General features: G+C 36.2%; 1 protein-coding gene across 2 annotated transcripts; it reads right to left on the bottom strand.

The window, feature by feature from the left end:
- Positions 1 to 151: 151 nt before the first annotated feature.
- On the bottom strand, positions 152 to 25790 carry trim2b (tripartite motif containing 2b). Of its 2 annotated transcripts, XM_079811509.1 has the most exons (13): positions 25603 to 25751; positions 19380 to 19540; positions 18655 to 18702; positions 18336 to 18496; positions 14518 to 14669; positions 13899 to 14079; positions 11450 to 12212; positions 9869 to 9972; positions 9627 to 9794; positions 9335 to 9503; positions 9112 to 9182; positions 7008 to 7148; positions 152 to 2328 (listed from the first exon to the last, which is right to left on the bottom strand). In XM_079811509.1, exons 3-13 carry the CDS (start codon positions 18692 to 18694, stop codon positions 2176 to 2178), a joined length of 2103 nt encoding a protein of 700 aa, XP_079667635.1. In that variant the 5' UTR covers positions 18695 to 18702; positions 19380 to 19540; positions 25603 to 25751; the 3' UTR covers positions 152 to 2175. The 2 variants fall into 2 exon arrangements, with proteins under 2 accessions (XP_079667635.1, XP_079667636.1); XM_079811510.1 differs by lacking the exon at positions 18655 to 18702 and having other exon boundaries at positions 25603 to 25790.
- Positions 25791 to 27561: the final 1771 nt, after the last annotated feature.

The raw sequence follows: 27561 nt of genomic DNA, 5'->3' as shown, positions 1-27561 counted from the left end.
TTACATGTTACAATTTTCTAGGCCTGTTCAGTTGTATTTATTTTAAGGTACTATAATTAAAAATATTGACTATTTAAGTGCCAATATAAAATGAAAGCGAGAAAATCTTTAGAATTATTATAATTTTTTTTAAACAGGACAACAAGCTTTTCCAAAGTCACTTTTTAATGCGCTGTACATTAGCATGATGATGTGATGTGATAGCAATATTAGAAAAATCAACACAGTCCAAGCAGGATCACCGTTTTAAGTCGTAAACAGGCACACATCAAAAAGATTAAACTAAATGAAATAAAATATTCTACTGAAAAAGTGAAAACAATGAAAAATGTTGCATGATGCGAATGTTAAGGCTGATTTTTTTTTTGTACAGACATAAAATGATAACATTCAAGTAAAATTTGTTTTTTTTTTGATGAACGTACAAAACATTCTTTACATACAATCCTTATATACAGAAAATAAAGCAAATCAGCACATTAAATCATATGCATAATTTACAGTACAGACTTACTGTACCAAATCAAAACAACATATTGAACACATTCTGGAATTTGAATATAAAAGCAAAAACATAAAAATGACCTTTGCGTTGTAATGATGATGAAATACTATTGCCAGAAATTTGTTTTCATTACTACTATGTATGAATCATGCCTCTAAGAATCCTGGGATACACAGGAAAATGATGGAACAAATCGAAATCAATTCCTTGAAAATGTTTGGCTTTTAAGTACGTTTGCATTTGAAACCCAAACCTCTTTGCTCTGAAACATTATTTACGATAAATACACAAATATATAGATATTTCCAGTTTTTAATAGTATTCGTAAGGAAAATAGAGAGTCCTAATATTTTCTAAATAAAGAGCCGTATGCTGCTAGTATCATTCTATAGGTATGCAAGGCAACAGTGCGCTGTGTAATCTACTGTTAGTCTCTTACACACGTACACACAGTATGTCGTTACACAGGACGAACGCTATTGTTGATGTTTCAGTTCCACACTGGAAGTTTGCTTATTGCAGTTGCACTGATTGGAGTAAAAACTATGAATTAAACAGACACGGGTGGAATATGATCAGCGTTTGTGAAGCTATAATCCGGCCTACACTACTGGTCAAAGGTTTGGAATAATTACAATTCTTTTTTGTGTTTTTATTAAGTCTCTTATGCTCACCAAGGCTGCATATATTTGATCAAAATACAGTAAAAGTAATATGATATATTATAACCATTTAAAAGAACTGTTTTCGGTTTTAATATATTGTAAAATGTAATTTATTCCTGTGATGCGACGCTGGATTTTCAGCATCATTCCTCCAGTCTTCAGTGTCACATGATCCTTCAGAAATCATTCTAATGCTGATTTGCTGCTCAGTTATTATCTATTATTCTTATTATCTATGATTCTTATAGTTAACATGTTGTATCCTGCTGCTTTACATGAGTTTCCTGAGCAGTAAGGATCATGTGACACTGATGCTAAAATTCAGCTTTTCCATCACAGGAATACATTTCATTTTACAATATATTAAATTGCAATAATATTCCAAAATATTACAGTCTTTATGTGTTTTTGAGCAAATAAATGCAGCCTTTGTGAGCATGAAAGACTGTAATTATTAATCCAAAAAACCTTTGAGCGGTAGTGCATTAGTCAACGGTAAGATGCATAAACAATGGAGCCAAATGGTCAAAGAGGGAACGCTAAAGCTCGAGTCAGTGAGATATCGCTGTCTGCTCTCTTGGCTGCATGAGTTATGAGTATCTGTAAAATGTTTCCTCACCAACAGGTTCATAAAAGTGTGGAGATAGTGTTCCTAATAGCATCCTAGAAGTCAGATGGGACTCGGATGTGTCCAAAAGGTGGCGGCTCATGCATGGATCCCACATGCAGCACATAAGAGCAGAGTTTTCAGCTTAGGTAGTACACTCACCAATGCATTCTGACGTCTCAGTATTTCCACAGTGTAGTGTGTGGAGGTTTGGCAAAGGCATTCCAAGGCATCCCATAAATAGTGCTAACAAGCTTTAGTCTTCTTAGAGAGTCATCCGACAGTAATAACGAATACTAAAGATGTGGAAACCGAGGGAGAATACCATTACATCACATTAAGTGCAAGATTTGGACACATACAGTTTGACTTTGATTCTTTTTCCAGTCCCTCTGAAGTCATTGCAGGTAGCGGTACACTTTGAAGCAGTGGTTCCCAGAATCAGCCACCACAACATGGCCATCCGAGGTCAAAGCGAGGCCCTGCGGCCCATAGAGAGGGTCGGCGGCGGTGTTGATGTAGGACAGGAACGATCCACTTCCGTCAAACACCTGAGAATGAGAATTTGGATATCTGAATGTCATTTTTAAAAATGCTGCGTTGTAAGTATGTATTTATCTGTTTTGTACTGTCATTTTAGTGCCTGACCAGTGCTGAATTTTTTTTTTATAGGGGAACATTTTAAAGAGGCAACTACATACTAGCGTACAAAAGTTAGGGTCAGTACGATTAAAAATGTATACTTTTATTCAGCAAATGCTGTTCTTTTTTAACTTTCTATTCATCAAAGAATCCTGAAAAGAAATGTATCAGTTTCCAGAAAAATATTAAGCAGCACAACTGTTTTCAACATTAACAGTAATAAGAAATGTTACGAATGTTAAGAATAAGAAATGTTTCTTGGGCAGCAAATGCGCATATTAGAAGGATTTCCGAAGGATCATGTGACACTGAAGACTGGAGTAATGATTCAACTTTACCATCACAGGAATAAATCACATTTAAAATATTTAAATTAGGGATGCTCCGATACCAGGGCCGATACCAAGCTCATGTACTCATACTTGTACTTGTAAAAATACCCCCGAAACCAAAGACTGATACCTCACGTGACGTAACTGACAGGATTGTCCGTGCACAGAGACACCGGCGGCGGCAGCAGCAGACACAATGTCAGCCTCAGGGGTGTGGAAATACTTCAAAATTAATGACAACAACCCACACATTGCAAACTACATGCTTTTTTTATTATGACAATGGTAATTATTAGCCTGGTCCTACCAGACTCTCATACATTTCATTTGTACAGAGAGTCTGGCCACTCTCCATTGACAAGCGTTTACTTCCTTGAAGGCGGGTACTCTGTTGAAGTTTAAAACTATTGGATCTGCCCAGTGCCACTCTGGATCTGCCATAACGTTTGGTCGTGACGTATGTCATCTCAAACTAGCGCACAACATCAACGTCATCGTTCTCAGCCACTCCCTCTGTTCGCTGATTGGACCGGTTCAAATTTGACAGGAGAAAACCAGAGAATATACTGCAATCCCAGACGGAGTACTGAAGGAAAATTAAAATTGAGCGGAAGTACGTGGGAGGGCGGAGCCAGGCTAGGTAATTATGCCCTTTTAAGGTTATTGGCCGGGGCGGTTCTAAACTTCTGCCCCAGCCCCCCTAAAAAATATGTGATTAACCTTTAAAACATATGAATCTGGCGGGAGGCTTCGGCTTCGTCCCGTCTTTTAGTCAGCGTGTTCTTCAATCCGCAGCGGCACCGAGCAGAGCGCACGTCAGAAGCAGAGGTGTGTGCTTTCATCTGAGCCTCATTGGTCTGTCACCTCTTGTCAAAGTCAAGAAACCAATCAAATCAGAGTAGGCGGGCTTTATGTTCACACAGAATCTGCTGAGGCTAAACGCGAATTTTGAAAGTGAGAGAAATGTAAGCTAAGACAGCTGCTTCTTTAAGTCAGAAATGTTAAACAAAGACAAAAATATTCAGGCAAATGAATAAACTTTTGTCTAATTTCGCCATTTTGAATTGAAAATAGGCCAATGTGATTCATAATGTAATTAACAAACAAGAAATATTAATAAAGCCGTTTTCTTCAGATTAGGCATAAGATTAATAATGAATGTGTACATATTGTAAATTAATATTATTCCATTTGTAGCATTCAGTAAATTAAAAATTTCAGCCTGTATTGGGCATAAGATTAGTAATGAATGCGTTTACACTCACCTAAAGGATTATTAGGAACACCATACTAATACTGTGTTTGACCCCCTTTCACCTTCAGAACTGCTTTAATTCTACGTGGCATTGATTCAACAAGGTGCTGAAAGCATTCTTTAGAAATGTTGGCCCATATTGATAGGATAGCATCTTGCAGTTGATGGAGATTTGTGGGATGCACATCCAGGGCACGAAGCTCCCGTTCCACCACATCCCAAAGATGCTCTATTGGGTTGAGATCTGGTGACTGTGGGGGCCATTTTAGTACAATGAACTCATTGTCATGTTCAAGAAACCAATTTGAAATGATTCAAGCTTTGTGACATGGTGCATTATCCTGCTAGAAGTAGCCATCAGAGGATGGGTACATGGTGGTCATAAAGGGATGGACATGGTCAGAAACAATTCTCAGGTAGGCCGTGGCATTTAAACGATGCCCAATTGGCACTAAGGGGCCTAAAGTGTGCCAAGAAAACATCCCCCACACCATTACACCACCACCACCAGCCTGCACAGTGGTAACAAGGCATGATGGATCCATGTTCTCATTCTGTTTATGCCAAATTCTTGACTCAACCATCTGAATGTCTCAACAGAAATCGAGACTCATCAGACCAGGCAACATTTTTCCAGTCTTCAACTGTCCAATTTTGGTGAGCTCGTGCAAATTGTAGCCTCTTTTTCCTATTTGTAGTGGAGATGAGTGGTACCCGGTGGGGTCTTCTGCTGTTGTAGCCCAAGGTTAACCTCAAGGTTGTGCGTGTTGTGGCTTCACAAATGCTTTGCTGCATACCTCGGTTGTAACGAGTGGTTATTTCAGTCAAGTTGCTCTTCTATCAGCTTGAATCAGTCAGTCCATTCTCCTCTGACCTCTAGCATCAACAAGGCATTTTCGCCCACAGGACTGCCGCATACTGGATGTTTTTCCCTTTTCACACCATTCTTTGTAAACCCTAGAAATGGTTGTGCGTGAAAATCCCAGTAACTGAGCAGATTGTGAAATACTCAGACCGGCCCGTCTGGCACCAACAACCATGCCACGCTCAAAATTGCTTAAATCACCTTTCTTTCCATTCTGACATTCAGTTTGGAGTTCAGAAGATTGTCTTGACCAGGACCACACGCCTAAATGCATTGAAGCAACTGCCATGTGATTGGTTGATTAGATAATTGCATTAATGAGAAATTGAACAGGTGTTCCTAATAATCCTTTAGGTGAGTGTATATTGTGAAGATGTGGACACAAGAAAGATAAGTAATCTACTGCCCAGTGACATGGTTTTCAAGCTATTGTTATCTAATTTTTTGGCCTTCAGAACATCTTAAAATGCACATATGTAGATCAGAGAAATAAACATTTTCTTGGGGGAGCTTTATAAGTATTGCTTTATAAGTATTAATAAACAGCCATCCTATGGATATGCATGTTAGTAAGCTACTAGTTAATAGTGCTATTTGGACCCTAAAATACCCTCACTGGGGGCTAAGCCCCCCTAAAATGAAAATCCTAGAACCGCCCCTGGTTATTGGACACTGAAATTTGTACTTTAAGTTTGTGATAAGCGCATAAAAATAATACTTTTTTCCATTCGAGTAATAATAAAGAAGCTGTCCAACAATAATTAGTCTCACTGTGTTGTGCTTGGAAAACTGCCACATAAAAAAAAAATGCAGAAAAAAAGAAAAATAAATTAATAAATGTATAGGTATGAAAAAAAAAACATTTCAATACTTGTACTCAGTCCTTAAAAAATGGTATCGGTGCATCCCTAATTTACATATATTAGAAAACTTCAGAGCCCTGCACATGACATGCAGTAAATCGTGTAAATAGTAAATCTTGGCCACGAATAAAGAATTCATTCCCACGACTTAATTCGTTCCCTCATTTAGTAAATTGTGGCCACATTGAACTAATTTTGTTCCCTTATTTAGGCTTAACTAAAACAAAGGAACAAAGTATTACAACATGGCCATGATTTAGTAAAACTAGGGGACGGATCATTATATTGTGTGCACGGTTTACTTAAAACAAGGGAACAAATTAGTAAAACATGCTGACGTATTAGTAAGTCGTAGGAACTAATTGTTAATTTGTGGTCACGATACACATATTTCCCGCAGGTCATGTGTGGGGCTCTGTAGTCTGATGTATTTGAATATATTTTAAAATGCAATTTATTCCTGTGATGGTAAAGCTGAATTTTCAACATCATTCCTCCAGTCTTCAGTGTCACATGATCTTTCAGAAATCATTCTAATATGCTGATTTGCTGCTCAAGAAACATTTATTATTATTATCAATGTTGAAAACAATTTAAATAGTAATATTTCACAGTATTGGTGTTTTTACTGTATTTTTGATCAAATAAATGCAGTCTAGGTGAGCATAAGACACTTCTTTTGTGAATCTTACCAACCCTAAACTTTTGAAAAAAATGTTTTTTTAGGTTGACTTCCCAACGAATGAAAACTCTGGCTCTGTGCTAGGAAATAGGAACTGGAAATGTGTTTCTGAAGAGAGTGCTGAGAATAAAATAAATAATAAATAAACATTGACGTCACAATTACAAGGTGGAGGATTTAAAGAGATAAGAACATTGTATAAAATACAAAATATTTGAAGAATGTCGGTAACCAAACAGTTGATTGACCTCATTGACTTCCATATGGGAAAAAATACTATTAGGCCCATCAACTGTTTGGTCAACATTCTTCAAAATATAAAGAAACTCATCCAGGTTTGGATCAACTTGAGGATGAGTAAATGATGACTGAATTTTCATTTTTGGGTGAACTATCCCTTTAAGACAATTATTCAGATTCTTTTCAGACACAAAGTTCCTTCCGCAAAGGTAAGCTATTGGAGACTGACTTGTCTTACATTAGCTTGTAAGGAACTAAAATGTTTCTGGAGTGTTACTTCACCTTAAATATTCTTTAATACAAGTATTGTGTCTGTCAAAGTTAATACAGGACTTCACAACAATTCATTACCTGTATTCGACTGTTTCCCCAGTCTGCCACAATAATGTTCCCATTGACATCCACAGCAACCCCTGTGGGAGCGTTGAACTGGCCGTTGCCTTCGCCGTTTGAGCCAAATTTGAGCAAGAATTCACCATCGGCATTAAATACCTATAAGAGAGCATAAAGTAATGTTATAAAGTAATACAACATAAGAACATTATATACAGTATGGAATATACATTAGGAACAAAAGACAAAAAGTAGTCTTTTGTTCATGCAACATCTTGGAAATAATGGTAGCACTTTATTTTACAGTCCTGTTCCCCATGTACGTACCATATTTTTTTTTTTTTTACAGTAATTACAATAACTGGGTAATAACTAGGTACTAACCCTGAACCTAACCTTAAAGGGATAGTTCACACAAAAATGAAAATTAGCCCATTATTTACTCACCCTCAAGTCATCCTATGTGTATATGACATTCTTCTTTCAGACAAATAAAATCTGAGTTATATTAAAAATGTTCTGGCTAATCCAAGCTTTATAATAGCATTAATAGTTGCTCTGTTTTTGAAGTCCATAAAAAAATGCATCTGTCTGTCAAATAACCTGCTCCACGCGGCTCCGGGGTGTTAATTAAGGCCTTCTGAGACGCAGCGAATCGATGCGTTTGTGTAAGAAAAATATCTATATTTAAAAATGTATTAAATTTTTTTCTATGGCTCTGCATCAGCTGTCCCCGCGCCATTACTTCTGGCGAATAAGGTCAAAATACATGCAAAATACCGGCGCGATCATAAATATATACATAGATTCCTCATTAGTGCCTGCGCAGATGGGTCGAATGTGGCATCTACATATATATATATAATATAATATAATATAATATAATATAATATAATATAATATAATATAATATAATATAATATAATATAATATAATATAATATAATATAATATAATATAATATAATATAATATAATATAATATAATATAATATATATATATATATATATATATATATATATATATATATATATATATATATATCTTTGATCGTGCCAGTATTTTGACCTTATTCGCCGGAAGTTATGGCGCAGGGAATACTAGATGACATTCGTCTGATAAGAGGTAAAAAAATAAGATAAATACTGTTCGGTTTCTCAAAGAAACCGATCGTTTCGTGTCTTAAGACATCAATGTGTCGCCACGAGCCTCATGGTTTAATAAGGATTCGTATGTCTGTGTTTTTACTCTCATTGCTCTCATACTCTAAAATATCCCCATTGACATGCATTATACGACTATCACACTGCAACGGTTGGAGTTAAAAATCTTAATTTGTGTTCTACTGAAGAAACAAAGACACCTACATCTTGGATGCCCTGGGGGTAAGCAGATAAACATAAAAATTTCGTTTTTGGGTGAACTATCCCTTTAACCCCTGTAGTTAATCTCATAATCACCCAGTATTTTCTTAGGTAAGTACACTATAAATACACATAATGTGAAATAAAGTGCAACCGATATATTTGTGATGAGTGTGAGCTCACGGTTATTGAATGGAGAATGGTTGCATTACATAGAGTATGAACATAAAATGCAGGAAATTCAATCAAGCAACAATCTTCTATTCTGAGATTTTTCAAGCAATGTTTAATTTCCAATCAACTTTACCACACACTAGGGTAAATAAAAAAAAAAAGTCAAAAAAAGGGTTGCAATAAATCGGTAAAACGATATTATTTAATGCAATGTTATGATGATATGTATAATGTTTAAATGAATAAATATTACTATTTAATACAATTCTATAATGTGTATTTTAATCTGTAATATTTTATTGTTTTATTTATTAAATTATATTTTCCAAATGTAATTTTTGTATCATTAATATATACAAAAAAATCTTATTATTTTATGTGTATTTTAATGTGATATGTTTTATTTAGATTTTTAATTTATTTTATTTTTAAATTGGAAAATTATAATACTTTTACTACTGTACTACTATAATTATAATTAATAATAATAATAATAATAAATACAATTCTGAAAAAAAATTAATAAAAAAATCCTACAGTATTTCTAATCTATGATAGTTAGAGGGTCAAGCAAGCTAAGCTTACCTTAACAGAATGGTTATGAAAGTCTGTGATGATTATCTCATTGTTGTTGTTGACTGCTGCAAAGTGTGGGCCTACATGGAAAGAAAGGGCTAGGTTATATTCATATACAGAACCATAGAATGATAACATTACCTGATTGAATCAAGTATAACATTTGCATCTGTGTGTTATAATTTAACCCTTCATCGGGTATTTGTCTTTACTGCTGGAGATGTTTATCTACCTGCAAACTGCCTGTCGCCGTTTCCCCGGCTGCCAAACTTCGTGACGAGTTTCCCACTGGGCTGGAAGATGTAAACCGTACAAGCCTTGTTGTCCACAACGATAACATGACCGTTCTGATCCACAGACACGCCTTTCGGGCCCATCAGCCTTCCTGAGCCCAGCTTGGCCTTTAGAAAAATCAGAACAACATCATCATTAAAACTCAAGTTTCATTTCAAAGTCAAGAAGCAGGCAATTTAAGGCATTTGCACAGCAAATTTGCTTGTTTGTACTAACTAAATATAACTGACCTTGTATTTGCCCTCACTGGAGAAGATGCTAACCCACTTATTGTCATAGTCAGCGATGATGATGTCCCCGTTTGGATGCACAGCTACTCCAGTGGGCCGCTGCAGTTGCCCCGGTGACCGGCCACGCACCCCGAACCGGCTTTGAAACTCTCCCGTATTTGAAAATATCTGATCAACAGAGAATTCAGTTCAGTTATCTGTATATAATGATACTGTACTTTGAAAATAACAGGGCCTCTTACCTGCACGCACTGATTGTTGCTGTCGGCAATTAAGATTTTTCCAGTTGAACAAGCTGCTACTCCCTGGAGGTTAGTGAACTCTCCTTTATTCCTCCCTTTTGTTCCTATGAAACCAACAGATGTTATGTAAAAGACATAGAAAGTATTTTGTGAAGATTAGTAAAGTAAAAATTACTTTTTTGGAAAAATATGTGTGTTGTGTGACGGTTGCTAGGTGGTTGTGCCAGGAATTGTTTTTCCTAAATTTAAGGTTATGTAACCTAAAAACATTCTTCTGAATTTATTCAGGTTTATTTATAAGGGTTAGATATGGTTCAAATACAATCTGCATTTCCATGCTGCTCTAAGCTGACTTATGGTAGTTACACCACTGTTCAAAAGTTTTTTTCTTTTTTTAAAGAAATTAATACTTTTATTCAGCAAAGATCAAAAGTAAAGACATTTATAATGTAAAAAAATATTTATATCTCAAATAAATGATGTGTTTTTTTAACTTTCTATGCATGAAAGCATCCTAAAAATATATATATCATGGTTTCCACAAAAAATATTAAGCATCACAACTGTTCTCAGCATTAATAATAAGATTTTGTGATCAGCAAATCAATATCTTGTTGAGCATAAGAGACTTATTTTAAAAACATTAAAAAAATCTTACCAACCCCAAACTTTTGAAAGGTACTGTATGTACTAGTTTGGTGCAGGGTTATTATTAACTAAAATTTTTATTAAAAATAAAACATTAATAAAAACTTGAAAAATAAAGGTCAACTGAAATCTTTTTTTTTTTAAACTGCTTGTGGCCATGGCAATATTTCTAATTTTTGTTTAGTATAACGAAGTAATAAAAGAACAAACTAATTAATTAAAACTATACAAGACATTTTTTTTAAATCTACAAAAAAATATTACATTTTTAACTAAAATTAAATTGAAAACAAAAAAATATCAATATAAAATCTAAATCAAGATATTAACAAAATGTAATAAACTAAAACTAATAAATAAAAATAAATTAACTGTATACAAGACTTTTTTTAAATCTACAAAATTACTAAACCTTTAACTAAAAGTGAAAACAAAACATATAAATATAAAATCTAATTCAAAATATTAACAAAAACTATAATAGTATATCAATGATACGGAAAAAAAACACTGGACTGGTGCTAGTCTGGATGAAAGTGAGGCTGTTGGTGTTTTCAACAGGGCATAAGAAGTTTAGGATTTATTAAACCACATCTATTAAGGCCCATTCACAACAAGAACGCTAACTATAAATATAACTATAACAATAACTATATTAGCGTCCACTCCAGAGGACCATATCATTCTGTTTATTCTAAGCACGCGGTGCAGTTTATCTTGTCTGCCGCTTTAAATGCTTGAGTTTTATAACGTCAGGTAGATTCTGATTGGATGTCAATGTTTTTATCATTCATCAGTTGGAAAAAGTAATTCTGATTTGTTTCTCTGTACCGTTATCATTATAGTTTTGGTGTGGATTTTTAAAAATATATTCATTATAGTTATCGCCCTTGGTGTAAATCGTCCTTTAATCTTTTCCTGCATGTACTGTACCTATTCTAAAAATGAGGTCATCCTCGATCGGGTTCACTCTCTTTTTTGGGGTGCTGAACAAGCTTCCTCCCCGTCTGACGCCCTTCTGCCGGCTTCTGCTCCCTGGAGACTTGGCGCTCCGTTTCCGTGCCCCACCATCGCTGGAACCCGTGGATGCAGCATTGGCTGCAGTGGTGGTGGGTGGAGAATCATCCGGAGAGCACGTGACCTTTAACTGGAAGGGACTTCCTTTAATATGCTGATCATAAAGTCTCAGTGCTAGACTAAAATTGCCCTCTTTCTTCACCGTGTACTGGAATTCATACGTTCCATTTTTATGGTCCACCACTTCGCCGTCTGCAACACTTCCATCCGGCGTGCAGACTTCTGCTGAGATGACTGCGTTACCCGTCTTGCACAGCCCTCCGGCCTTGTCCCTTGTGGTTATGATGACGGATGCCAGCTGGCCCACAACACACTGTTCCAGACCCTCCCCAGACGCCTCGGTCTGACTGGCCACGGCATTGGTGGTGACGATAGTGCCCAAGTTGTGGATGGACTTGCGAAGCCCTTCGATCTCCATCATGAGATCCAGCTGGTCGTTCTCCTCAGGCTGCAGAGGAAGACCCTGGCTGGCCAGGTCACTCAGTCTCTCTCCTACGTCTTTATGGGTCTGCAATACAACAGCCTTGTTTCCTTTGTCCAGGGCCTCGCCGGTCAGGCTGCAGTTATGGTTGATGGCAGCTTCCTCGTGCAGAAGAGTGTCCAACTGAGCCTGCAGAACCTTTAGGATACACAAAATAAAACAGAAGAGATGTTTCAAAAGTTAGGCATAATTAAGATACATATAGTATCTATATTTGTATTTATTTGTATCAAATTAACTTACTATTATACTTGAATATGCTAATTTAATAACTACACTACCGGTCAAAAGTGTGGGGTCAGTTAGATTTTTTTAAATGAAATTAATACTTTTATTCAGCAAGGATGCATTAAATTGATTAAAAGTGACAGTAAAGACTTTTATAATGTTACAATATATTTATATTTCAAATAAATGCAGTTTTTTTTACTTTCTATTCATAAAATAATTCTGAAAATGTATCATAGTTCCCACAAACTATGCAGCACAACTGTTTTCAACATTGATAATAATAATAAATGTTTCTTGAGCAGCACATCTGATAATGATTTCTGAAGGATCATGTGACAATGAAGAGTGAAGACTGGAGTATTATGCTGAAAATTCAGCTTTGCATCATGAAACAAATTAAATTTTAAAATATATTAAAGTAGAAAACAGTTATTTTAATTTGTAATAATATTTCACAATATCAGTCTTTTTAATGTATTCTTGAACAAATAACTGCAGCCTTGGTCGGCATAAAAGATCTTACTGACCCCAAACTTTTGATTTGTAGTGTATAGCAAATATATGTAAATGAATATACTATAATTTATTCAGTAATACTTTACAATAAGATCCCATTGGTTAACATAATTATTTTTTTTTAATTCTTTTAATCAGGGACAATGCACATTAAAAATACATAAAATATGTAAAAATGCACCAGATTTAGCCAACACTGGCTAATTTTCATCCGTAGTCCTTTGGTAGGTTGATGTTGAGGACAGGGACAAGTCAAAACAAAAGAAACGAAAATACTATACCAAAGGGTCTATAAATGATTACAATTTTGATTTAACAGTAACCATTTTTTTAAGCTTTTTTGAGAAACCACAATGAGCTGTTATGCGTTTTAATTCTATCAGCTCCGTTGGAAGTCTATTCCACTCATGTGTTCCTCTGAAAGCAAAAGATAACTGACCAAAAGTAGTTCTTCTCAGTGGTACATTACAATCATAAAAAAGAAGCGCCACACAAAATAAATACCCCTTGTGCATGCATTATATATATATACAGCTCTAGAAAAAATTAAGAGACCACTTAATTTTGGTCTCTTAATTTTTTCTAGAGCTGTAAATATGGTTAATGCATTAACTAACATTAACTAAAATGAGCAATACATTTTTTTACAGTATTTAATCTTTGTTAATGTTAGTTAATAAAAATACAACTGTTCATTGTCAGTTCATGTTAGCTCAGGTCCGTCAGATAATATTAACAGACAACTTTTGGTTTGAATAATGTATTAGTTGGAATTAACATTAACTAAGAATAATAAATGCTTCAGAAGTGTTTTTAGTTCTTATTATTAGTTAGTTATTAGTTATTGTTAGTTCTTAACTATTGTAGTAAACTGATGTTAACAAATGGAACCTTATTGTAAAGTGTTACCATTTATTCAATATCAAAAAGCATGCATATTTAATTTAACAACAAATTGACTAATTTGCCTAATATTTGTGTGAGGCATGTATTTTAATGCTTATCATGCTGTTATCTATAGAAACATGCAAACACCAAACCATTAAAATCAGTGTCTTCTGTGTACTGCAAACAAACCTTCTGCTTCTGTCCATAAGTGACTTCCAGCTCCATGAGCAGGACGCTCTTGCGCGTATCGAGAGTTTTGTGGAGCTCGCTGAAGGAGGAGTGGATGTCTTCCTCTATGGAGCTCCGCTGAGTGTTCAACTGCTGCAGAATGTCTCTTAAACACTGAACTGCTTCTCTTATCTGAGGAAGCCTGTAAGTTAGTAAAATAGGACCATTAACCACCCAGTCATCTGTCTATTCATTCATCAACCATTACTGAAGACATCAATAGTAAATCACTAAGCAATCACTTAATGAATCAAGCAATTAGGCAAAGGAGTTTTTTCCTTATGCCAAGACCCACACATAATCTACTGTTTTTTTTTTTTTTTCTGTATTGATGGTAAGGTAAAATCTGTGGAATGTGTATCTAAACTGATCTTATTGGCAGGTGAAAGCATTATATAAAAAAAAAATTATATATATATATATATATATATATATATATATATATATATATATATATATATATATATATATATATATATATATATATATATATATATATATATATATATATATATATATATATGCATGCACAAGGGATATTTATTTTGTGTGGCGCTTCTTTTTTATATCATGGGCTCACCTGTTCTTAGCTGAATCCACTCTGTCCTGCAGTGCCGCTAATTGTTGGTCCACAATATTTTCCAGTGAATCAGTAGGGTGTTCAGCATGTTCTCCATTTATACATTCTTCACATACTGCATTCTCACATGCCAAACAGTAAAGCGCAGGCACCTGAAAAAAGCACATAAAAGTTCTGTCATGACAGCTCTCTGAGCATTTGGCATGGTAATGGATATGACAATGTTAATATGTTTAGTCTTGGAGGAATAGTTCTGCTATGCTGCTGCAGAACAAATACGGGACTTGCTATCAGTGTTAGTTTTGACAGCAAATTTTGATTTAGTTTTAGTCATAGTCTTTTGACTAAAATGCCATTTAGTTTTAGTCATATTTTAGTCACCTGAATTGTTTTTAGTTTTAGTCTAGTTTTAGTTGACTAAATATCATAAGATTTTAGTCGACTAAATCTACAGTAGATTAAGTCGACTAAAATCGAATGAGTTTAGTTAAATTGTAATACATTAAGCATTTAAGCATTATATAACCGACTCACTTGAACTGACATTTTGACATCATTTTGTTTTTGACATTAAAAATACACGAAAGAGCTCAATTCACTTTTTTGTTTTTTTCTTGAAAACATCTATATCGTTTTTGTAACTTTGTATTTCTGTTTTAGTTAGTAGGCCATATCAGGTTAAGCTAAAGCTTCAAATAAGTTTGTTTATTTATTTTTTTAATTTCAGTAAACATTTACTTAATTTCAAGTAATGAAGATTTTGTTTATGTTTTTAGTGAACTATTATAACCCTGATACTTTATTGAATATGTGTCAAATACGGGTATTTCCTCCTGACTATGAATTAAATGGGAATTAAATGAAATACAGTTTATTGTGTAAGCAAAAACGAATATATAATGCGTGACTTTTAATTATAAACAAGCTCGAAATACACATTGACTCTTATTTTGAAATGTCTGCGCCTTACTATTGCAGTTGCCGAATGCTTCAAGTTCAGATGAGGGAGATAAAATATGCCTTGTTACAACCGTCTAAAACATATTACTATATAAACATCATAAAGTAAACATTGTCATTATTCATCAGCATTAGTTCATAAAGAATTGCCTGGCATAAATGTGCGCTATTCATTGATTGAACCGCTCTGGAGCGCTGGATTGGGGATGCGTAAGCCTGTAGCTTAGGGAGCCTGTAAAACGTGCAACAGCGCCATGTTTTCCAGCGGTTAGATCAGCACGTTCTAATCAAATGTGCGCATCTGTTACACAGGATATCAGTTCTGACTGGATCTCTTCCCTAATCGTCCCTCCCTAACATTTTCGTCTCGTTTTTATTTGTAGACGAAAATGAAAATGATTTTTGTCATACTTTTTGTCATCCAACACTAGTTTTTATTTAGTTATCGTCTCGTTTTCGTCAGTGAAAAAAGGTGGTTGACGAAAATTATGACGGAAAATTAACACTGCTTGCTATTGCCAATACATACACGACACGTCTCTGTGAGTAAGACATGCTGCAGCTGTACAATTTAGCATACACAAATTACCCGTAGCAGATCTATACAGGTGGAGCTGGGGAAGGTGGAGGGTTTCTGAAAGCGCACTGCAAACTGCTACAGCAAATGCTAACCAAGTATTTGAAGGTTGAGCAGCGAGCTCATTGGCTACTGATATAGCAGGAACCAATCAGCTGCGCCCTATAGAGAATGATGTGATTTCATGCAGATTCACTAGGTGCACAAGATGGCGCCGGTGAGCTGTGGCAATGCGAGTGTGCGCCTGGTTACTTCCGCTCATTCTCTTCCGGTCTTAGCGACGCTTGCATTTTGTTTGTTCAAGAAGAAACTTAAGTATGCAACTTGGCTAGATGTAATGAATGTTTTTTAAAATTTTAAATTAGATGGTGGTCTATCAGAGACGAAAGAAAACATCCTTCGTATAATATTGTGTACCTCTGTGTGGTAATTCAATGAGATACATGGAAATTATCTTTCAATCTTTCTGCTGTTGATTCTGCGGTTCAGGTTCAGCGGTGATCCAGAGGGATCTCTTTATCCATACAAAAGAGTGTAATAATAACAACCCGATTTTGTTCTGACTGCAGGGGGACTAAATGACTCAAAAAATGCCATCTCTTTCGGTGTGGAACAACACTCGATCCTCGTGAAGATCTTACGTTTTCTATTGTCAACCGAAGTATCAATCCTCATCTTCGATATAAATAAGCATGGGAATATGATATGGAAGCATAGTGTATGCTTTAGTAACTTTATTTGGTAACATTATTATATATAATTTCCAGTGTTTGTATTTCCCCAGTGCGTTTCTTTTAATTACTGCGTTTATTTCGAGTTAAGGATCTATCGGCCTGCGCCATCTAGAGTTTCATGACAGAACTTTGTATTAATGCAGAAATATAAAACCACCCTAAAATGTACTGAAACATGCAATGCATTTTCTATTTTGTACATTTCAATAGTATTTGACAAAAAACAAATAGTGCCAAATGTATTTTTATAATATTTGCCTTTGTTTTGTTTTTTTACAAAATGTATGTAGTTAGCTCTCCAAGTACTGGTTATTGAAAAAGCCATTAGAGTGAACCACTATTCTAGATGACTGCTGTGCAGTGACAGTCAGTGATGCCAAAATCAATCTGACTAAATTAAAAGCACAAATCCCATTCTATTTATAGTGATGGCCTTTCCATTGATCCTTCCTTCAGAATAGGTTTGTCTGGTGTTGTGAGGCTTGAACAGAAGCTCATTATCTTCTCCAATAATATTTATAATCAATTTAAGGTGCTACATGTCCTAATATAAATGAACTACACATTCCCCAAAAAAAGTATTTTGTAAGCAAATTGTAAGAAGTTCTTAAAGGGTTAGTTCACCCAAAAATGAAAATTCGATTTAAAAAAAGCGAAGTGGCGCTTTTGTGTAAGAAAATGATCCATATTTAAAACTTTATAGACTAAAATAACTAGCTTCCAGCGGTACGCAAGTGAAAAAGTACAAATTTACAGTGAAAGAGTAACCCTTGACCCTTGAAACCTTGACACATGCGTATTGGCGAACGCAGAAGCGCAGAGGATAGAGCAAAACAAAACACCGGTCATGAATTAGAGTCTTAAACAAGAATTTTTCAAGAGAAATGGCGGAGGATTTCGATATAAGAGAAGAGGGGCTTGAGTTTGTTGCCCAGCCTTATTCGCGAGAGGCGTCAAAGCTTGCGATGCTTCTATACATCACGTCAAGGGATACTCTATTAGTCTAGTCTAGTCGACTTGCGTACCGCTGGAAGCTAGTTATTTTAGTCTATAAAGTTTTAAATATGGATATTTTTCTTACACAAACACGCCACTTCGCTTCAGAAGGCCTTTATAAACCCCCCTCGAAGCCGCGTGGAGCAGTTACAGTATATGATGTCACTGCCATTTTAAAGCTTTGAAGAGCCAGGACATTTTTTATATAACTCTGATTTTATTCGTCTGAAAGAAGAATGTCATACACCTAGGATGACTTGAGGGTGAGTAAATCATGGTCTAATTTTCATTTTTGGGTGAACTAAACCTTTAACATACGAACAGTCATCCTAAATGCTCCTTACCCAATGAGGACACTTTTAGCTTTATCTTTCATATTTATAGAGTAACCAGCTGAGATCAGGGTACACTTGTTTATCTGGGACAGAAAGCTTATGCTCGTGGGAAATACACTGCCTGTAAGACATTTCACCCATCTGTGCAATCATTTTGTGGTGTGTGTGTGTGTGTGTGTATGTTTATGTGTATGCGTGTACTGAAAGATGTCTCACTTTTCCTTTGTGTTGAGAGCAAATTAGTGCTGTTCCCTTGCCAGGCAGAGCCTCTAGTACAGTACATTCCTCACTGCTGCTATCAGGAGAAGCCTGCTGCGCCTCCATGCGGTTGGAAGGTGTAACTGCACCCACAATACAAGGACGCAGAAAGCACAAGCCTGAAAAGGAAAGAAAACGTTTTGGGACATCCTGAAGTAAGAGTTATGACAGCACATTGTTTGTGGAGAAAGTAGTTTGATCACTCAATTTTTGTAACTGTGACTAAATCTCACAACTGTAATTTTATTTCTTAATTTAAGCAATATTTCACAATTACCTTTTATATTTTTTAGTCTGGGATGGAAACAGGCTTCCATAGTGAAGCCTATGCCAAGAAAGGTGGAGAAACAGTAAATCTGAAAGCCTAAGACTAAATTGCATTTCTAAAAATCATGCCAAAATCTGTCCTATTAGTTTCCAAGTGGCTATAAAACCAATATAAACAGAAAAAATATATATAATTTATAATAAATTTGCTAATATTAAGAACAAACACCATAAATTCCTGATGGATATTAAAATTAATTGAAACTATTAAAACATTTCTTTTAATTGAAATAAAGCTGAAATAAAATAAAACATAAATATTATAAAAATTATATTAAAAAATTGAAATACGTTTAAGTTATTAAGCACTAAAATTAGTGGAAATCCATAAAACGAACTAAAACTAAAATTAAAATAAATTTAACCTAAAAAGCAATATATTTTAATAAATAATAAAAAGTTACATAAGCACATAATTAAATGTATTTAAAGATCATTACTAAAAATGGAATTAAATTAACATGAAAACTAAAAATATAAAAAATAAAAGCTAATTCAAAATATGAATACAACTATATTAAAACTAAAATAACACTGCGATGGACAGAATTAAGTCCTGCCCTACATTTTTTTCTCATTCAAGAAGCCGCAACTTCCGTTTCATGCCGACTTATAGTATTGAACATAAGCATTTAACATATGAAGAAATCTGGTCTGATTTAAAGTGTTTCTCACCTTAGAGAGATGAGGCTCAGGCGTTGTGCATGCGAGTGTGTGTGTTCTTATTTATGACTGAAGATTATTAAGGTAAGAAAATGTATTTGATCCACTGGAGACACAAATACACCACAGGTTGCAGGGGCCAATCACAATCTCCCCTTATTTGATACTGGGCTCTACAGAGAAAAGAAAAGATTAGAGGTTAAAACACACACATACAGCAAACATTGCAACATAACATAAAACTGTATAAGGCTACACACATACAACAAAACCTGTAGAAAAACAGGAAAGATCCGAGATACACAATACTATTACCATGATAGGTGTCCAAAGAACATGGTATTGCCATGATACCATGACATATTCATTTACATGGAACAGACAAGAGAGTTAAAATCTAACTGGGTTACACACAAATTCACAGAGACCTACGGGTTACTATGGAAACCTAAAATGGCAATTCATGAGCTGCAGTCACATGAATATTTTCTAATTCTGCAATTTATGTGCTGAAAGCACGTTAATGAGCACAGTCTCATAGATAAAGTATTTTTAAACACATTTCAGCAGAGCTCTGTGATGTCATGGTACTGGTTTGTATAATCTGAATGTGAAATGGTGGAGATTGGACAAGATGCAGACGATGGGCCAAAAAAAAAGTGCAATTTTGGGTCCATTTTGCCACTAGATCATCTATAAAGGCATTATAATTTTACAAAAGATTTCCAATTCAAATAAATGTTGTAGATGCTTCTATTAATCAAAGAATCCTGTATAATATATAACAGTTTCCACAAAATATTCAACATTGATAATAATAGGAAATGTTTCTTGAGCAGCAAATTGTTAAATTGTAATAATATTTTACAATATTATTGTTTTCCTGTATTTTTGAACAAATAAATGCAGGCTTGATGAGCATAAGAGACTTCTTTCAAAAACATAAAAAATCCTACCGTCCACAAACTTTTGATCAGTAGTGTTTACTACTAGCCTGGATGCCAACCGAACTTAGCCCCGCCCACAACATTTGAGGTCGGGAGGTTCGGTCTGGACTTGATCTGTTGTGGAGCAACTATGCTGACAGGACAGGAGCTGTTCGGACCAATGAAATTGTCAGGGCGGGCTTTAGACGATGATGGACAGATGATCAACAGTAACATAAGCATCCACGTCACCAAAGAGCGCTTGGGTTGAATTTGTTGCGGTTCTCCGAAAAAAATGGTGTTTGAGGGATAAAATATGTTTTTTTTGGCAGGGTTGCCTGCTAAAATTCGCATTCCTGGGTCTAAATATCACAATTGGGGTCGCTTCAACCACCGGACATGGAAAAACAGCCCGCAGGAAAACCGTGGACTTGGCAACACTGTGTGCAGTTGAGTTCTGTTGACATTTGACAGCTTACATTATGCGTCGCTCCGTTGCTCTGATTGGTTGTAGGTCAATTATTGTAGCTTTTCTTATGCTTTGTGTATGTGGGGGTAACGCAGTGATGTTTTACATTAAAACAATCATACAAAATACATTTGATTGTGTTGAAAGTTATTTTATAACGTTACTCGATACTCGTTCGCTCTGTGGCTGGTAAGACAGACTTGTTGCACTTTGTAGTAATCTAGATCAATATTACAATATCATATTAAAGGTGCACTATGTTTATATAGATGTTGTATTTTTTTTTTTAGTTAAATATCCAAAAAACACTAGGCCAGTGTTATATATTTTGTTTAGTTGAGTACTTACAATATCCCAAATGTTTCCAACTATTTGTAAATCGTGAGAAATTGCTATTTTAACTGAGGACCTGGGACGAGTGAGGGAGTCGCCTGTCGATGACATCATATCTGCGTTCCCCTCAGTTTCCGGTTTTATTTTGCAGAAACGCTTTACTCTCACTGCAGTGTGAACAAGTGTCATATCAGCAGCCGAGCGAACGCACAGAGTAACGTCATAACATCATTTTCAACACACTCAGATGAATCTAATATGATAAACAGAGCTGCATTACCTCATACTCATGACCAGAAAAACGGAAGTGGCGCCGGCGACTGTGTCATAATAAAAGTTCCGCCGCTCTTCTAATTAACAATCGCTCCAGCGGCTTTGCTCAGCTCCCGCAACACTCTGTCCTGCTCTGCTTCATACTACAGTAACGTTAATAATCACATCCATGAACAGGCGACCTCTAGTGGACGGAAAAGTTACATAGTGCAGCTTTAATAAAAATATGATATGACGTCATTGACAGGCGACGCAAGGACAAGGTCCGTAACTGGTTAAAATAGCTGATTTCTCTGGATTTAAACATTGTTAAATGTTTGGGATCATGTTAGTACACAGGTCACCAAAATATATAACACTGTTCTAGTGGTTTTTGAATATTTGAATCTAAAAATCTTGCATATTGTTCCTTTAAATCCAGCTGCTTTGAAAAATTAAGCAACTATGTAAGAATGAGCTATATTTAAAAGAACTGAAATACTACTCTTCACCACATGAACTCAATCAATAATTTACAGTAGGCTGTAATATTCAGACCCAGACAGGGCAGAACACAAGAACAAACAAACACATGTCCTTTTTTTTGAGGTTCACTATGATCTCTGTTACTGATTTATTATAGGAACTCGCTTAGACTAATGGGAATTTAGGCAGAGCATGATTAAATGACTAAAAATGTTCAAATCTTAAAAGCTTTGAATTATAGGTACCATCAGTTAGCCTATATCCCACAATGTGTTTAAGGTTTAATTGAAAAGGTAACCGGAATTTGGTCACATCAGGCTTTGTGTTTACTAAGCTTTGGATCAGTAACTACAAGCACTCATACTTATATATAACTTCTTGTACACACAACTAATTTTGTGAATACTGATTAAAAAAAAGTTACTTGGGAATTAAAACTGAATGGGAATGAGGTCACAGGGGAACTGAATCGGATGAAAAAGATAATGCTCATGTGATGATGTAATACAAGGAAATGGAATATTGAGCTGCCCATATGTCATTGCTCTTCAGACAATGCCATTTCTATCACAAAAAGCTCTCAGTGTTAGAACCAGAGCCCCTCTTTCCATCTCAGAGATCATAGTGACAAAGGACAAGGAGCGTTAACCATAAGGATCCTGGCAAAGACAAGCAAGCGATTTTGTGAAGGACTATTTAGAGTTACTGAAGCAGAATCTCCCCAGGGTAAAACCACTCATGCATTCTGGACAGAAGATCCAAGACCACCCCATAGTTTTCCTGTCATTCTCATGATGGCTCAAGAACTTGTCATAATCATGAGCTATTACAGCCTGCGTTACATGTTACAAGACATAAAAAAGAAAAAACTTGCTGACACTTCCCACAAATACGGTATAAAATAGGGTCTGAAAAATAGTAGGCCTAGTCAGTAAATGGAGATGCTAATCTTTCAGAAAACGTCGATAGTCAACCTCAGCATCCTAGAAAGACGACTGCAAGCTAACTCGTTAGCTGACTAGCTAATCAATTAGCCTGTTACCTTAACATACTGCTATTTGATTAATCTGTTGTCTTAGCATACTGCTAACTGATTCATTTGCTACCTTGACATACTGCTAGCCAATTAGCCAGGTAGCTTAGCTGCCATTGCTACAAAAGATAATCAGAATTGCTATTTTGATTATAATTGATACGTATTCGGAAAATGTCAAATGAACCCCTAAAATATTTACTTGAAGTTCCCCTAAATATTATGGTAGCACTTTACAGTCCTGTTTCCCATGTACATACAATGTACTTATTATTACAATAACTGGGAAATAACAAGGTACTAACCACGAACCTACCCCTAAACCTAACCTTAAACCATGTAGTTACCTTATATTGCCCAGCACTTTCTTAGTAAGGACACTGTAAGTACAAGTAAATGCACATAAAACGGAAATCCTGATCTAAAAGATAATCGCAATAATGTGATACTTTTTTAAACAGGCATTACAAATGGTTTTTACTGGGGGGAGGGGGGTATTGGATACTGCAGGGTTATACAAATTTGTACGACACAGACGTTACAATATATTCTCAGTTGCACTAGGTGGAGCATAAACAACTGTGGTATAATTTTATTCTGTCACTATCAAACAATTTTTTTATTCAGTGATTAACCTACACATGTAGGCTAAACTCAAATGATCATATGTGAAATAAACCATGTTGAACGGGCTGAATTTTTTTTTTATTACCAACTAACTTTCATATACAGTACAGTCAACATGAAACAGAAAATGAGATCATCTCAAAGATGGTATTTGAATACAATCGTAATACTGCAACCTAATCTGGAAACACTTAAAAGCGGAAAAGAAAAATTATCTAGAATTGAGTAAACGCCTGGAAGTATAAATAAGAAACACCCACTTCACTCTCAGTTTGCTTTAATCGGAAGATGGTTAAGGTACCCAAATTACAGAGGTCCACCACTATACTTTTGTCATATGTTTATGATTTGTTGGTGGGGTGATTAACATCCTTGAGAAAGGAGGATCATTTATATGAACTACTGTGGTAAAGGCGGCCGGAAACTGGTATACTACAGTAAGGCTCGAAGAACAATGTAGGAAGGCCATCAGTTCTTGTGTGGTCATATTACAAAAAAGCCTGCATAAGGAATGTCAGATGCCTTCAGACAGACACAGGGCTCAGGCTAAAGGTGGCCAAATGATGAAGCATGTATTCTCTGCTCCATGTTTTGTGTCCCGGTTCTGCCAAAAGCCAATGAGGCTGCCAAAGAATGCAGTGGACAAGAACCAGTCTCGACCTGGATTTTGTTTGTGGAAATTGTGAATTTTAAGGCAAAACTTAGGCTATGTTCAGACTGCAAGCAAATCTGATTATATTCTCAAATCAGATCTTTTCAGCCAGACTGTCCGCACTATTAATTTCAAGTGATCAAATTTGTGTGTCCAGACATAACCAACCAATCTGCATGGTTTGCTTTGGTAAACCAAATAGGCGTACCCACTTATGTGATGAGGCTATCAAAACGGATGCAGGAAAATTGGAGGTGCATTTTCTTTCTCTCCAAATAAGCGCCCTGTCAAGTCGTGCCAGAAGTCCTCCGTCACACAAAAAAAATGGCAAAATCTTTGGACATACAGTTTAAACACTGTGTGAATACTTACAGCATTTCCTTAATAGTTTTTTGACATTTGCTGAATTCGGAATTGCATACTAACATACTACTCATACTATTTTTGCCATAGAAAGATATGGGACAATTGTAAGAGTAGTATGCGGTTTGCACAGCAATTATCGCTGTGTCGCGTTAAGAGTGACCCGAAAATCAATTTGAAATTCTTTTTGAGCAGTCAGAGCGTCCAGACTGAGATGCATCTGAAAAAAAAACCTGACTGGAATCACATTTCAAACCAACATGGTGGTGAACATAGTCTTAGAGAACTCAATAACTATGGTCCTTACTGTTGGAAAAGGGATATAGAAAAGTCATGCAATCAGGAGCAGTGTCTATCTTTCTATCTATCTATCTATCTATCTATCTATCTATCTATCTATCTATCTATCTATCTAAAAAAGGAAAGACATTAGTCATTTGCACTGATTTGCTTCACAGTATATATATATATATATATATATATATATACACACACACACACACACACACACACACACACACACACACACACACACACACACACACACACACACAGTGAAGCAAATCAGTGCAATTGACTAATGTCTTTCCTTTTTTTATGGTGAACATTATGATAAATCAGTACATCAGAAGCTGCCAGCAAAAACATTTATGTATTGTGACAAATGAAATCAACACTATATTTCATTAGAAGCAGAGCTAAAGAAACAAGTAGCAGTTTTGCTATATGTGAGGCCTATCAGAAAGATACACATTCACTTTCATTCTAAAACAATACCTGATATTGTATGATTGCATGAGGCATGTGCAGTCTTCAATAGAACAGGATCAGGCTTCATGCATTACATGCATAACAAAAACTTGATCTAAAGAGACAAGCCTGCGAACGCAACAGTAATATCTGCCATCAAAGTGCATATGTGAGCATCCATCTCCTCTCCTCCTCCTCCTCCTCTGCTTCCACCCCACCCCCGTTCTTGCTTCCCATGGAAACATAGTGCGTTGGTGTATCGCAGATGCTGCTACATCTTTCCCCTACTGCAAAACAACAAATCTCCCTTTCTGTGCTGTTCTGGTCTATATTTCGGGTCTTACCTTTCCTCCATAGCTGTGAAGCTTCAGATGCACCAGCGATAGAGTAGCTTCTTTCCTTACTCATCAGCCTGAGACCCATTTCCAGGAGAGGAGGGGTCGGGGGGCTGTTTTGCACGGTCTCTTTTCGTTTCTGTTCTCCCCCCCTCTCTGCACTACAACGACATAAGCAACTCACACCAGCATGCCGTAGGGGAGGAGCCATGTGCGGCTGCACTCAGTAGCCAATCACAGGACAGGAAGCACATCTCTGTGCTCTCCCTCTACCTTGATTTTTTTTTCTCCGTGTCTGTCTACTCTCACATCAAACATATACGATGAACCTTCTGGTAGTCATGTAATATACATGGGGTCACACACACTTGTGATCATAACCGAAGCCAATAGCCATAACAATAGTTTTAATTAAATACTATTTTGTGTTTCAATAATATTCATTCTTTAATATTTTGTATTTAAAAAAAGTTAATCCATGGAAGGCATATTGATGCCATCTGGTGTGAGAAATAAGGAAAATCATGTGTAAAAAAAAACTATAGGCCTATACACCGACCAGGCATAACATTATGACCTAATATTGTGTTGTTGGTCCCCCTTTTGCAGCCAAAACAGCCCTGACCCGCCAAGGCATGGACTCCACTTGACCCCTGAAGGTGTCCTGTGGTATCTGGCACCAATATGTTAGCAGCAGATCCTTTAAGTCCTGTAAGTTGTGAGGTGGGGCTCCATGGATCAGACTTGTTTGTTCAGCACATCCCACAGATGCTCGATTGGATTGAGATCTGGGGAATTTGGAGGCCAAGTCAACGCCTCAAACTCGTTGTTGTGCTCCCCAAACCCTTCCTGAACCATTTTTGCTCTATGGCAGGGCACATTATCCTGCTGAAAGAGGCCACAGTCACCAGGGAATACCGTTTCCATGAAAGGGTGTAGGCTACATGGTCTGCAACAATACTTACATGGTACGTGTCAAAGTAACATCCACATGGATGGCAGGACCCAAGGTTTCCCAGCAGAACCCAAAGCATCACACTGCCTCCGCCGGCTTGCCTTCTTCCCATAGTGTCAAACTCGCTCAAATCCTTATGCTTTCCCATTTTTTAACAAATCAACTTTGAGAGCAAAATGTTCACTTGTTGCCTAATGTGCAGGTGCTGTGATGTGTGTGTACACTCTAAAAAATGCTGGGTTAAAAACAACCCATGTTGGGTTGAAAATGGACTAACTCAGCAATTGGGTTGTTTTAAGCAAACATTTAACCCTACTGCTGGGTTAAAACAACCCAATTGCTGGGTTAGTCCATTTTCAACCCAACTTGGGTATATATATGCATACATACATACATATACACTCACCTAAAGGATTATTAGGAACACCATACTAATACTGTGTTTGACCCCCTTTCGCCTTCAGAACTGCCTTAATTCTACGTGGCATTGATTCAACAAGGTGCTGAAAGCATTCTTTAGAAATGTTGGCCCATATTGATAGGATAGCATCTTGCAGTTGATGGAGATTTGTGGGATGCACATCCAGGGCACGAAGCTCCTGTTCCACCACATCCCAAAGATGTTCTTTTGGGTTGAGATCTGATGACTGTGGGGGCCATTTTAGTACAGTGAACTCATTGTCATGTTCAAGAAACCAATTTGAAATGATTCGAGCTTTATGACATGGTGCATTATCCTGCTGGAAGTAGCCATCAGAGGATGGGTACATGGTGGTCATAAAGGGATGGAAATGGTCAGAAACAATGCTCAGGTAGGCCGTGGCATTTAAACAATGCCGAATTGGCACTAAGGGGCCTAAAGTGTGCCAAGAAATCATCCCCCACACCATTACACCACCACCACCAGCCTGCACAGTGGTAACAAGGCATGATGGATCCATGTTCTCATTCTGTTTAAGCCAAATTCTGACTCTACCATCTGAATGTCTCAACAGAAATCGAGACTCATCAGA

This window comes from Gobio gobio, assembly GCF_949357685.1.
Source record: "Gobio gobio genome assembly, chromosome: 3".
NCBI lineage: Eukaryota > Metazoa > Chordata > Actinopteri > Cypriniformes > Gobionidae > Gobio > Gobio gobio.
This window is presented reverse-complemented; position numbering and strand designations above follow the sequence as displayed.

Coding starts and splice junctions, on each gene's coding strand:
- trim2b (XM_079811509.1), bottom strand. CDS start 18,694: ATGGAAGCCTGTTTCCATCCCAGACTAAAAAATATAAAAG. Junction 18,497..18,654: donor CAGACTAAAAAATATAAAAG/GTAATTGTGAAA, acceptor TTTCCTTTTCAG/GCTTGTGCTTTCTGCGTCCT. Junction 14,080..14,517: donor GTGGATTCAGCTAAGAACAG/GTGAGCCCATGA, acceptor ACTAACTTACAG/GCTTCCTCAGATAAGAGAAG.